The sequence below is a fragment of the Coloeus monedula genome (assembly GCF_965178545.1).
Source record: "Coloeus monedula genome assembly, chromosome: 8".
Lineage (NCBI taxonomy): Eukaryota > Metazoa > Chordata > Aves > Passeriformes > Corvidae > Coloeus > Coloeus monedula.
In genome coordinates this window covers 19,728,093-19,740,635 of record NC_138788.1, presented here as the reverse complement: position 1 = coordinate 19,740,635, position 12,543 = coordinate 19,728,093, and the positions used below count along the sequence as shown (strand labels likewise).

The 12,543-nt window shown below is 44.5% G+C and overlaps 1 protein-coding gene across 1 annotated transcript; it reads left to right on the top strand.

Moving 5' to 3' along the window:
* The first annotated feature begins 1,534 nt into the window (after positions 1–1,534).
* On the top strand, positions 1,535–11,253 carry HIF1AN (hypoxia inducible factor 1 subunit alpha inhibitor). Its single transcript, XM_082285641.1, has 8 exons — positions 1,535–1,820; positions 2,774–3,024; positions 4,305–4,453; positions 6,145–6,290; positions 6,788–6,894; positions 7,293–7,356; positions 7,594–7,704; positions 8,849–11,253. Exons 1-8 carry the CDS (start codon positions 1,581–1,583, stop codon positions 8,891–8,893), a joined length of 1,113 nt encoding a protein of 370 aa, XP_082141767.1. The 5' UTR covers positions 1,535–1,580; the 3' UTR covers positions 8,894–11,253.
* The last annotated feature ends 1,290 nt before the right edge of the window (positions 11,254–12,543 follow it).

Sequence of the window (12,543 nt, the reverse complement as noted above, 5' to 3'; positions counted from 1 at the left end):
ACTCTGTGGTAGTTGAACTCATTTTCCTTCAGTTATTCACATCAGCCGTAATGGGTAATGTCTCTATAAAGATTTACATTATAAACCTTTGCAGCCCGAAAACTATCACAGACGATTTGTCATTAAACCCATTCCTTCTAATAACAACATTAATTGTAAACCTAATAATTGAATGAAGATAGTGATGAACCACAAAAATATATGAGATACAGCATGCCTGAGATGGGGGCTTTGTTGCAGACAAAGAACAGGATCCTTTCACTTATCCCAAAGAAAGGCCTACTGATGTCATTTTAGGGATGGTGTCTTAATTCAGCCAACTCTCTTACAAACGAGTATGCAGTGAAGTTACTCCATTATCTAATAAAGTTATTAACCCAGAGTCCAACCTTCCACTGCAGATGCTGCTGCTGTTTTCCATGGAGCAGCATGTGGTGCTTGTCCCACCTCTGCAGGCTAGAGCAGTGTGGGGACAGCACGGGAAGTGGGGACCTTTGGTTCCCATTGACTTGGGCTCAGGCCTCACTGCAGGCTTGGATTGTGGTCAGCTGCTTCTTACATCAGGTCTTCAGCACTGGGTATTTATTTTCTGAATTATGTTTGAGTTTTCCACAGCTGTGTTTCAAGTTTCGTAAGCACCCAAATATATTTGCAAACACACTGTAAAATTTCTTGTTAACCTGTACAGCAGATTTAAAAGGTGAGTGGGCATTCATTTCCCTAGCAACTAAGTGTATTAATAAATTTTTCAAGGACAAATGGAAATTGCATTATTCTAGAGAATGCAAAGTTTTGTGCAGGCAGAAGAACAAATCCCAGCTACTGTAAGGTGAAAGCCACTGAATGCCAGAGACCAAAATTTTCTCCAGAGCTGATGCCTAATGTGGCATGCATTCTTGGGAAATAGCGATCATCATTCTTGCTGTTTGCAGATTAAAAGCCAAATGTAGACTCTATCTCACATAACAAACATACAACAAGAAAATAATTCAACAGCTCCCGCTTCAGTCACACAGTTCATGAAATCCTGCTAAAATGATGTAGTCGCTATCACAAGCTGGGTGTTAGTTGCACCAGGCAGTGCTACACATTTTTTTTCGTAGCAAGTGTTAATTAACCTTGTCGTTTTCAGGCGCAGAGCTGCGCAGTACATTTCCCGCAGGCAGACTGAGGCAGCGGGCAGCGCTGTTTCCATCAGGGCAATGGAAATGCCCGAGAGGCAGCGCTTGCGCCCGGTTCGCTGCCCTTGAGGGGAAAGGGCTGCAGGCTGCAGGCACGCGGGGAGGCACGGGGCCCGGAACGAGACGATCCTTTCTGTTCTCTGTAGTGGGTCTTTCACCCGCCTGTGCTCCCAGCTCCCAGGGATGTCCGAGAGCCTTGGAAAGGGACAGGAGGCGAAGGGCAGCGGAGCCCCCTGCAGTCTCCGCCCGCGCGGGAGCGCTCCCGCCGCCGCCGCCGCTCCCTCCCTCCCTCTCTATGGTCCTCTGCCCTCCGCCTTCGCCCTCCGCTTCCGGCGTTGCCGTGGGTGCGCAGCTTCCGCTTCTGGCTTCCTCGCTCCGGGTTCTCCGGCGGAGGCGGCGATGGCGGCGGCCTCGTCCTCCTCCTCCTCCTCCTCTTCCTCCTCTTCTTCTTCTTCTTCCTCCTCCTCCTCCTCCTCCTGCTCCTCCTCGGCGGCGGCCGCGGGCTGCCGGGAGGGCCCGGCAGTGGCGGCAGGGCCCGGCTGGAGCGACTCCCAGTTCCGCCACTACTCCTTCGAGACGCGGCCCATCCCGCGGCTCAGACACAGCGACCCCCGCGCCGAGGAGCTCATCGAGAACGAGGTGAGGGGGGTCCCGGGCGCAGTCACCTCCTCATCCCGGCCCTGTCCCTCCGGGGTACCGCGTTGTCTCCGTTGTAGCCGCTGTCCCGCTCCTCTTTGCTGTAGTGGACAGTTTTCTTCGACACTACAGCGTTGAGTTGTGAAATTTGCAGGAAAAGTTTGTTTTAAGCCCTTTGTTGTCGGGATGGAAGTCGTTGGAACGTTGTGTAAAACCATGGACACGTATTGGTTGTTTTTTAGTACGAGCAACTACAGGTGTAAAGGTTGCTTTGCAGTGGTGGCTCTTGTATTGGTTCTGTACCAGCTCAGTCTTGCTTTGGTAGGTTTGGTAGTTGGGTTTTCTAAGAAAAGTCTTCAAGAAGGGACGTTGTGCATGCACAGCTTGGGAACACAGCACTGCCATCCTTGGTTAGGTTGCTTACTGCTGGTAGATGAGGAGGTAGGCGATGTCCTTTGTGTTCCTTTTGTAATGGTTCTTTTTTTGCTGTAGAAGAGATGGGTTTTTGATGGCTGGTTATTTGCAATCCTCTGAGAACAGAGATGAGTTCTGTTTCTGGATTCAGAGGTATCTTCTTGCTGGCATTTACCCCTTCACAGCTGAAGCTGGAAGTGACCAGCCAGAATCTACTGTGTCTCCTGGCTACATGGCAGGACCAAGCAGGCCCAGAAGTGTTGCCAGCTAATGTTTGTCTGATCTCGCTGATAGAGATGGGCTGAGTAGATAGTGCCATCTGTCCCACTGCTACCAGGAGCTTGCTGTAACCCCAGGCCACCACTTTCTTAGAACTTTCTATCATATCTTGTTTGTTTTTCTCCCCAGAACAAGGTATTTGTTTACTTCAAATGCCTTTTCCAATTCCCCATTTTGAAAGGGAGGTCATGTGGGTGCAATAGTGAATGTGTTCCTTAAGTTCAAGTGGTCCTTGAATCAATAAACTTCCTGTTTCTCTCCAGGAGCCGGTGGTGCTGACAGATACAAATCTGGTTTATCCTGCTCTGAAATGGGACCTGGACTACCTCCAGGAAAACATTGGTAATGGGGACTTCTCAGTGTATAGTGCCAGCACACACAAGTTTTTGTACTACGATGAGAAAAAAATGGCCAATTTTAAGAACTTCAAACCTAAGTCAAGTAGGGAAGAGATGAAGTTTGCTGAGTTTGTGGACAGACTCAAAGAAATACAACAAAAGGGGAGTGCTGAGAGGTAAGTGATATATGGAGTGTGGAGGTTTCTCTGTTTCTTCAGGCCTAAGTAGGGGCTAAGTTTCTCTTCAGTGAGTGTTGATGATTAAAGTGTCTTGAACTTTTTAAACTTTTTGTTTGTTTCACTTTATTAGCCTTGCTTTTCCTGCAGGGCTTCTAGTTGACATCAGCCTTGTTACCTGATTAAAAAAGTCATACCAAAAAAACTGTTCATGCTGGCTGCAGGAATTTTTTTTTTTTTTCACCTCCTCTGTGTGAGGCAGTGTTTGTATAGAGAAAGAATTAAGCTTCACTTTCTTTTGGCAGACTGTGGTATTGGCAGAGAAGCTTGTTATCTGATAAAAAGGTACAGGCTATGACATTCAGGCTTTCCCACAGAATCCCAAGGCAGTTGGAGCTAACGCTCTTTGGGAAATAGGAGGCCAGGTTGTGCATGTGCTGTGTACTGGTGGTGATGGTCTGTGCCACTAACAGAGCTGTAAGTTACTGAGAGGACCTTCAGGTGGACATGGAATATAACTATCACCAGCTGTACTTAAACCCTCAGTTAGTGTTTTCAGTTGCAGCCCTCTAAAAAGACTTACAGATGCTTAATTGTGTCGTAATTGGAAGCAACACTGTACCCATGCCCACTTGTCATCTGTACCTTTCTCTTCTTTCTCAGCTTTGAGTGTGTTTGTTCCAAGAGAGAAGGCAGTCCTTACTCTTAAAAATGTGTTTTCTTCCAGCATTGCAGACAGTGGTCTGTAATACTATGACTGTTGTTACAGATGCTTGATTCCTCTGATCCTCTATGTCTAAATGTAAACATGGCTTTAAGTAACTTGATACTGAAATGTGCAGGCTCTCCTGAATCCTCTTTTTACCTCATGTACTTCTGCTGGAAGAGGTAATTGATGTTGCAGGTTAGTTAGAAGGGGTGGCATTCATCTAGGGATTAGACATGAACATAATTTGATATTTGATGATGGCCAGTCTGTTTAGAGTTTCCCCCTCCTGCCCTGCAAGAGGGTTGTTCTGGCTTAAAATTATCTTTTTCTCTTGTAATTGTTCAAGCTGAACTGATTTCTGTTCTGTTCTGTACTGGGAACCTTTCTGCAAAGTTTGGGGACTTTTTGAAACTGTTTCCTTCCACAGGTATTTAAGGTGTGTAGTGATAGAGCAGAATCTCTAGGAAGTATGTCTCTGTTTTGAAATCTTTCTGAAGAGACAGAGGTATGTATGTCTGTGTTCATGACAGAGCTTAATACCTAATTTCTGCTTGTCTCTTGGACAATTCAGGCTATATCTACAGCAAACACTGAATGACACAGTTGGAAGGAAGATTGTGGTGGATTTCCTTGGCTTCAACTGGAACTGGATTAACAAGCAGCAAGGGAAACGTGGCTGGGGTCAACTGACTTCTAACTTGCTTCTTATTGGCATGGAAGGTAAATAGCTTCCTCAGATTGGAGGGGAAAGGGAGAAGATTGGGTCAGCAGTTCCGTATTTCAGTTCCAGAAGGTCTTCAAATGGATTTTCCCCTAGTTTCTATGTGTTCCTTCAGAGGAGGTAGTTTAAAGCTTTGGGTTGGGAGGGGACTGATGTCACAATTTAACTTGGGTTATAAAGAGGAAACAAGGAAAGGCATAGCCTGTATCTTGCCAGGCATGTACTGTAAATGCCTGAATGTAGTGTGCCTGTGGAAAGGCTCTGTGTGATGCTTGTGGGACTGTGTTTCCAGTAACTGCTAATCATATCCTGGGACCTTTTACCGTTTGCATGCTTCAGGTGCTGTAGATTTAAAAATCTTGGAGTCTGCAGATTAAAAATGCAGAAGGGTTTGCAAGTTGACCAGTGTTAGACTTCTGGGCTTTTCTGAGTATGTCCAATGTCTGCCCAGGAGGAAATATGATTATTTTGTGAAGCCTTTTTTCTTATTGGAGCTGGTGCACTGTGAGGAGGAATTCTCTTTTCATTAAGACCTGACGTTTTTGTCTTGAAAGGCTAGAGAACAGTGGGAAAGTTGAAGATGGGTAAATTCTAAAAGTATCTGGGTAGAATAGAATTCCAAATCCATGCGGAGCCTGACTTAGAGGCAGGTGCCTTAGAAGACAGAGGTACCACTAGGCTGTTTGCAAGGAGAACATTCTTTTAGAAAGTAGTCCCAGTAACTGGGTAAGAAATGTACACCATTTTGTGAAGTGGGAGGGCCTATAATCAATGTGGCCAACATATCTAATTATAATTGTTCAATTATGCAACTTGGATGTTTTTTTCCCTTTTGCAGCAAGTCATATGCAATCTACAGTAGTTTGTCTTTGCCACTTGTTTTACTAGCTGAGAGAACTTATTATAAAAACAGTGGACCATCACTTCCTTACAGGCCATATAATCACTAAAATCCTATTAACAGGTTTTGCACAAGAACCAAGGAATTGTCTTGAGCCAGCATGTGCTAGAAAAAGGAATGTCTTTACAGCAGCATGTGATTGTATGATCTATTTAATGAAGTTACGGGGTTAACTGTTATCTTAATTCTTGCAAGCCAAGAGAGTAATATCTGAATTGGCAAACAGCCTGGGAAGCAGTTGTGAGGGATACAAAATGCCCCATTGTATTTAAAGATTTGATTAAATTTAAGATCTAGTGGCAACAGTCAAGCACTGTTAATCAGACTTGAGCGGGTGCTATTGGGAGCTCTGGTGACAGAGATTGTTTACTTGTTTTCTTGCAAAACTTCCAAGACTTTTTTCCAAATCTGACTGTTAAGCTCCTTTTCTCTAGACTAATAATTTTTGATAGTCCGTTCCACAACTTCTTATTTAAACAAAATGTTTCATGAAGAAGCTTCCTGTCAACATTCACCATCTGCTGTTCATTGGAACAAGCTGGAAATCCTTATCCTGTAGAGCATAAGTTGCTGAATATGGATTTAGAATGGAAATTAAGTGGAGTAGCAACAGCTCAATAAAGGCTGACTGATAGTGTGATCAGTTTGTAACATTCCTGTAGTCATTTTCCTTGTTTAGTTTCTGAATGTGTGGGAGTGTATTTTCTGTCTTTAGCAAGGAATGTAACTTGCTTCTCTCTTTCATACCTGTACATGAGAGTGTCTTGATTATCTTTTCTCTCTGTGTAGGGAATGTGACACCAGCTCATTATGATGAGCAACAGAACTTCTTTGCTCAGATTAAGGGTTACAAGAGGTGTATCCTGTTTCCTCCTGATCAGTTTGAATGCCTCTACCCTTATCCTGTGCACCATCCGTGCGACAGACAGAGCCAGGTGAGAGTAGCAGATCTTTTCTCCGCTCCATTTCAGAAATGGGCATTTGTAAAGATGCTAGGTGGGAGGAAGCTGCACTGGAGTTAAAGCTGCAGAACACTTGCTGAGCTTTTGCAAAACCTCTGTTCAGATCTGTTAAGTGGTGGCTGCGTTGGTGGATGGACTGGTGGTTTTCTGTTTGTGTCTGGTCCCAACTTGCAAGTGCTAGGGCCATAAAAATCTTCTTACTGATAGCACAACGGGGCTGCAGTTGCTGCCTTCTCTGTTCTGTTTCATTGATCACTTGGTCAAACACAGGTTTGCTGACAGACACATTGCAAGATTCCTACCTAAATAGTACTTGGAGGGTACTGCAGGACCTCGCAATGAAGTTAAGATACAAGTGGGAATGTAAAAGCCATGTAGGGAAGACCAGGATGATTTGACACTGAGAGCCAGTAGTGAGGACTGTTATTGCAGGAAGTTCTTCTGAGTTTCTTGATGTTTTCTTCTATTAGGTGGACTTTGACAATCCTGACTATGAGAAGTTTCCGAACTTCCGGAATGTGGTTGGCTATGAGACGGTGGTGGGTCCTGGGGACGTGCTGTACATACCTATGTACTGGTAAGAGCGATGGCAGGACTGCACCGTGATAAAAAACAGAGGTTTAAAAGGTTTCCTACTAATTAGTGTTGGTTTGGCTCTTAGAGTATTTTGTTTTGACTTCTCCAGCAACCGTGATATTTTCTGTGATGTCTTGGACCAGTATGCTTCTAATTCCTGTCTGTTGGATGGGAACAGTAATTCTCCCTGACACCGCGTTAATTGTACGTGTACTCAATAACATGTGTGAGAAAAAGATCTATATTTAAATAAAGAGAGCTTTCCAGAAGTTTTGAGGTCTTGATGAGGGAGGTATAGGGCAAGGCTTGTCTAGTGCTGTTTGAATTCATCATCCAAGGTATTTCACTATAAGCTATAGCAATAGTTTCTTTTCTCTTTTTTGTGTGATTTCCATGCAGGTGGCATCACATTGAGTCTCTCCTGAATGGAGGGATTACCATCACTGTGAACTTCTGGTACAAAGTGAGTATAAGCACCTTCCAGCACAGCTTGGATAGCTCCATCCCAGAGGGTTTTTTCAGGTAGAGATGTATTGGCACACTTTGTCAATATGAGAACTTCATGGCACCAAGTCCTTTGCTTCTGGAAGCTACTTTTTCCTCTTTTGAGTTGTGTATGTGAAGAACTGGGTGACTGGGAGAAGGTGGAACAAGCTGCCAATACAGGAAGCATGCAAATAAGCTCATTTTGGTATTTCAGGGTGCCCCAACCCCAAAGAGAATTGAGTATCCATTAAAGGCTCATCAGAAAGTGGCGATAATGAGGAACATTGAGAAGATGCTGGGAGAAGCCTTAGGAAATCCACAGGAGGTATGGAAAAGAACCATGTGGTCTCTGCTGTTGAAATCATTAAGGCATAATGCAAAACTTGAGATGACGGCTACTTGGCTCTGCAGGTGCCACAGTGAGGGTGGGAGAAAGCAGGATTGCTCTTTTGCTATGCATGGTTCTTCCTCTAGTCTTCAGAAGGTCATTTACTTACAAAAAGGCAAGCTCTTAAAATTATAATTCTGGAAAGGACCACTACAATGAAGTAGTTGTTCTTGTATGTGGGAAAAAGTGTACTTTGGCTTTGGGCACTGCCAGGAAAATGTTGTTCCCAAACACTTCTTAGCCTTCTATGCAGCAATGATACCCATTATTTGCAATAAAAAGGAAACTCTTTTACCTGTTGAACCCAAGTCTCTTAAGTAACAGAAATCTCCTCTATTAAGTCATGTGCTTCTTCTTCAACATGTGTCTTGCTTATCTCTGAATTCTTTGCAATCTTAACCAACTGGTACATGTAAAAAAACAACCCTGAGGTACTAAGTCTAAAAGACTTGAGGTACTAAGAGTATGCCTTTAAAGATCTGATCATCTGAAAGTGGAAATACGGGTTGAGGATAGAAATGTTTCCATGGTCCATAATCCTTACCACTGTGCAGAAACTCCTCTTTAGCCTCTCCCATGAGATTATTTTACTGCCATAGCATGCTGAATTTCCCTCTCTGATTAGGCAGTGCTGAGATGTGGAAGTGGTCTTGACTGAAAAAAAAACTTTAGCAAAATCATCAGTCCTAGCCCCCCTTCTTACTGACCCCAAGGACCAGAGAGGATTCAGTGAGTGAGAATGTTCCTTCTCTGCCCTGAAAAAGCAACTCCTGATGACTATTGACTCCCTTTAATAGCGTTTACTTAGAAATCACAAATGCTGTGTGGGAAGTAAAAATGTTTCAAGGATGTTTCCACCCTGGATGGAATGTTTTGGTGTCACTTGAAGTCAGTTGTTGACAGAGAACCCTGCAATTTTGATAGGGTATTTTAAGAATGTGTTTGTGGGTGTCCCAGTGTTTTATCACTACTTTGGAAGTGATTAAGTGTATCTTGGGCTCTGTGATGCAGAGGGAGCAGGCTCTGCACTGCCATTTGTGTGTAACTGTCCTTGCTAATGATCTGTTTTTGCTTTGAACAGGTGGGTCCCTTGTTGAATATGATGATTAAGGGCCGGTATGACTAATGCCTGGTGTCCATGGCTGATGTTGGAGCTGCTTTGTTCACAAGCAATGGAAGATACTGAGCGCTAGTATTGCACGCAGCACTTAACAGACTGATGGGTTTCCTGGCCTATCCCAGCCCCCACTACAATAAAGGGGCTACTGGAACTGCAAAACCATTAGTACCCTATTCATCCTCCACTCTCATCTAACTGAACCTCCCAAGAAAGAGTCTGCACTTATTGGAAGCTGGATTCGTGCTCACTAACTTGTTTATTTTCTTCCCTCTGCCCTGTTTGCCACAACAAGGAGCATGGCTTCTGGCACTCGGATGTGTTACTTCAGGGTTTTCAGCCATATGAAGAAGAGCTTGAAGGATAACCAGGAGCAATATTGTTTCCTCAGCCTCATGGGGCTTGGACCTCCTGGCTGGGTTTGTGTGTTGGTGCCTGCAGTGGATACAGGGTGGGAAATGTTAGGTTTCGCAGTCCTCTGTTGTTAGAGGACCTGTCCCTGCTCAACTCTGGCACCTTTTTGTATTAATGGAAATGAACATGTGAGATGGCCTGTGTGTGTTGAGCAACTGGACAAATGATTCAGTTAGTTCAACCTAAGACACCTACACTTTGGATGTAGTGCAGGGTAGAGATCAGAATGAATTTATCTAGTGTGTGAGCACCAAATCCAATGCTCTCCAAATAACATCTGTCTTGTATGAGTCTAGATAAATCTCCTTTCTGACAGCTTTTTCTGGGGAGTGAAGGCTTCTCTCCTGCTCTTCTGAAGCTGCAGTGTGGTTAAAAGGGGATGTAGCATTATGAAGGGAGATGCATAAATGCCAGGGCACTCTCCAAGTCTTGAATGATTAAGCCACATTTTTAAATTAAATTTCCAACGGATGCTGAGCTCAGCTGTCAAAACACAGTGTCAGATAGTTACAGAGCCTCACTTCTCCCCAGCAGGGGTACTGGCTCCTCAGACTAACACAGGAAAGTGCCCTTTTTACTGAAACTGCAAGAACTCAACTGTGTGTGGCTGCGCACGTTTGTGTGATTTTGTGTGGCTCCTGTCCAACAGATAAATCCATGCCAGTGTGTGGTTCTCTTCCTTGTACAGTTACGTGAAAGAGTTCAGGACTTTTTGTTTAAATGTGATTAAGTTTATCTTGATCCTTTTTGTGTTCTGGGACTTGACATGACAGACTGGGAAGCGACAAGACCAGAGCACAGGAACCAGATAAGTCTCTGTTGGAGTCCTCAGTAATCACTCTGAAGAATAATTTTGCTTTCCTCCTCCTCCTCTTCCATGCAGAAGCCTTAGGCTCATGTGGAAGCTGGCTTTTTATTCCCTGAGGTGTGCTGCACTGCTGTCCCTGGTTTGGGGGGTGGTGCAAAGGTCTTGTATTTTTGATGCGGTTGTAATGGGTCCCAAGAGCTAGAGGTGGAAGAAGCTGTTTCATAGCCCATGTATCTCATCCCAGAAAGTGGAGAATTTGTGTTGTTGAGACTTCCCAGTGTTTTGCCTGTTATGCTGGGCTTGTTCTGATGTGGGTTCTGATAAAAGTGTAACATGCTACTTGAGAAGTGCTCCATCTTTGGCCTCAGGTCCCATCTTTTGCTGGGACAGCTCATGCACCACTTGCAGTGGGCTTGTCTTTCACAAAGGTGAAAGGCTTCTCAAACAGGAGGTCCTGAGACAAGTTTTCTGGCTACTTTACTGGTCAGAATAAATGAAGTGTAATTGGCAGCTACAGGGTCCTTGTTCAAGAAGCATGTGTCACTGAGTAGTCTGATTGCCATGTTGCAGGCTCTCCAGAGCTGTGCTTAGATCCAGACGAAGGTCACTCAGCTGGATGCTTATCAATGCTCAGCCTTTGGACAACTGGGGAAGAAGGGTAAGCTCCTGACTGGCCAAAAGCAAGGCCTTCCCAGGAATCCTGGGCACGTGCCCTTTGGTCAAAGATGCTCAGATGAAATCCCATTTCTGTGCTATTTATTCAGCACATGGTGGTCCTCAGTACTGCTTGTTAGACACCATCAACTCTTGAAGCTCAGGGTGGGAATTCATATCCCATGTGGAGAGAGAATGGTACTTAGAGAACTTTAGGATCCTTTTTTTTTTCTTTTATTTGCCAAAGGTCTAACTTTTAAAGTGTCTGAAGAGGTTTTGCTGCACTTGACTTTGTGAAAGCTCATTTACAATGCACTGATGGACTGACTCCCCCGCCTTCCCTTTTCACCTTGTGCTTTCAATGCCCCTTGCCATGGTATTGGGAAGCTGTGTGTTCTCTGCTAGGGGTGTGTGTGCAGGGGGTGGGGTGTGACAAACACATGGTACCTTCTGAAGTGTAGTTCTTAAATACAACCAATGTTGAACAACAGAATGGTGTGGCTTTTATTTTGTGAGTGGCTGTGTAGAAGAGCTCCATAAGGACATGTGCGTATAAAGCTACCTTTCAGCCCTTCTGACAACTCCACTTGTGTTCCTCGCTGGTGAAAACTGTTGCATTATTGTGTGTCTTCACAACTTTCTCCATATTACTTGCATGAGCCTGAAAGGGAAAGCTGGTGGGAAGGGAAAAATTCCTCTCCTTGCTGACCTGAATGGTGTCACCATACTCTGGTCACTGACTGGGTGATGGAGCAAACTACATAACCAGGCCTAATGAACTCAATTAATTGTCAAGGAGATTTTGGGGGCAAGCTTCCTGTGTGTACCTGTGCTGTATGTTAGCAGCCTTGGGAGATGGAGTCCTCTCTACCTGGTAGACACTGGTTATTTTATGGCAATATTAACTCTACAGCAATCTTGGAATCTAACCATTAGTGAAATGTTGACTAATTCTGAACAAATGTCTAAGATGTAGTAAAATAGGGAAGAATTGAATAGTAGGTGAGGGATGTTGGGGTGGTGGGAGAGAGAGAGAGATGTCTCAGGCTGGGCTACCCCGAATGGCATTCTCTGCTCGCACCCTTGGGGGACAGAGCGAATGTGAAGGGAGTATGAAAGCCAGGTGCAGAAAGTCTGACTGTGGGTGCTCACCCTTCCATGCTGTGCCTGCTGGGATCATCATCTGAACACCCTTGCTTCTGTTCCACTGAACTTTGAGATCTGCTATGTCTGATCCTGTAGTCTTTCTGCTCTGCACTTGCCTCTTGGGTAACATACAGCTGGTGTCACAAAGCTCAGAAATGTTTCAGGTTGTGTAAAGAGCAGAGGAAACTGAGGGATGAGAACTCTCATTTGAAAACTAGGTCAGAGTCCAAGATTTTTCACTTGTATTTGTAGTCTTTTTCTTGTTTTCTTTTATTAACTTAGGTCCCTTAATACCTTTCTTCTCTTTTTTTTTTTTTTCCTCCTCATGTCCCTTTTCCTTAAAAAGTGGGATTCTTCTAAAGAGAATTCTTAATCCTTGTAAATCACGGATGCAGGATCTTGCCTGTGTAAAGAGAAGTGCATGGGTTTTTGAACTGATGCACTTGTTCACCCCCTTGTTGATCAGGGTCATGCTCAGCTTAGGGAAATTTGGAGTGATAAATCAGGTCTAAGGTGAAGCCAAGAGGTGAGAATCAGGCCAGGTTTGAGGAGTTATCAGACACAGCTGCAGTGCAGGGGCAGTCTAACTCTGGGGGGGAAGGGGGACACCCTTGGCATCAAAGCAGCTCTTGAGAGA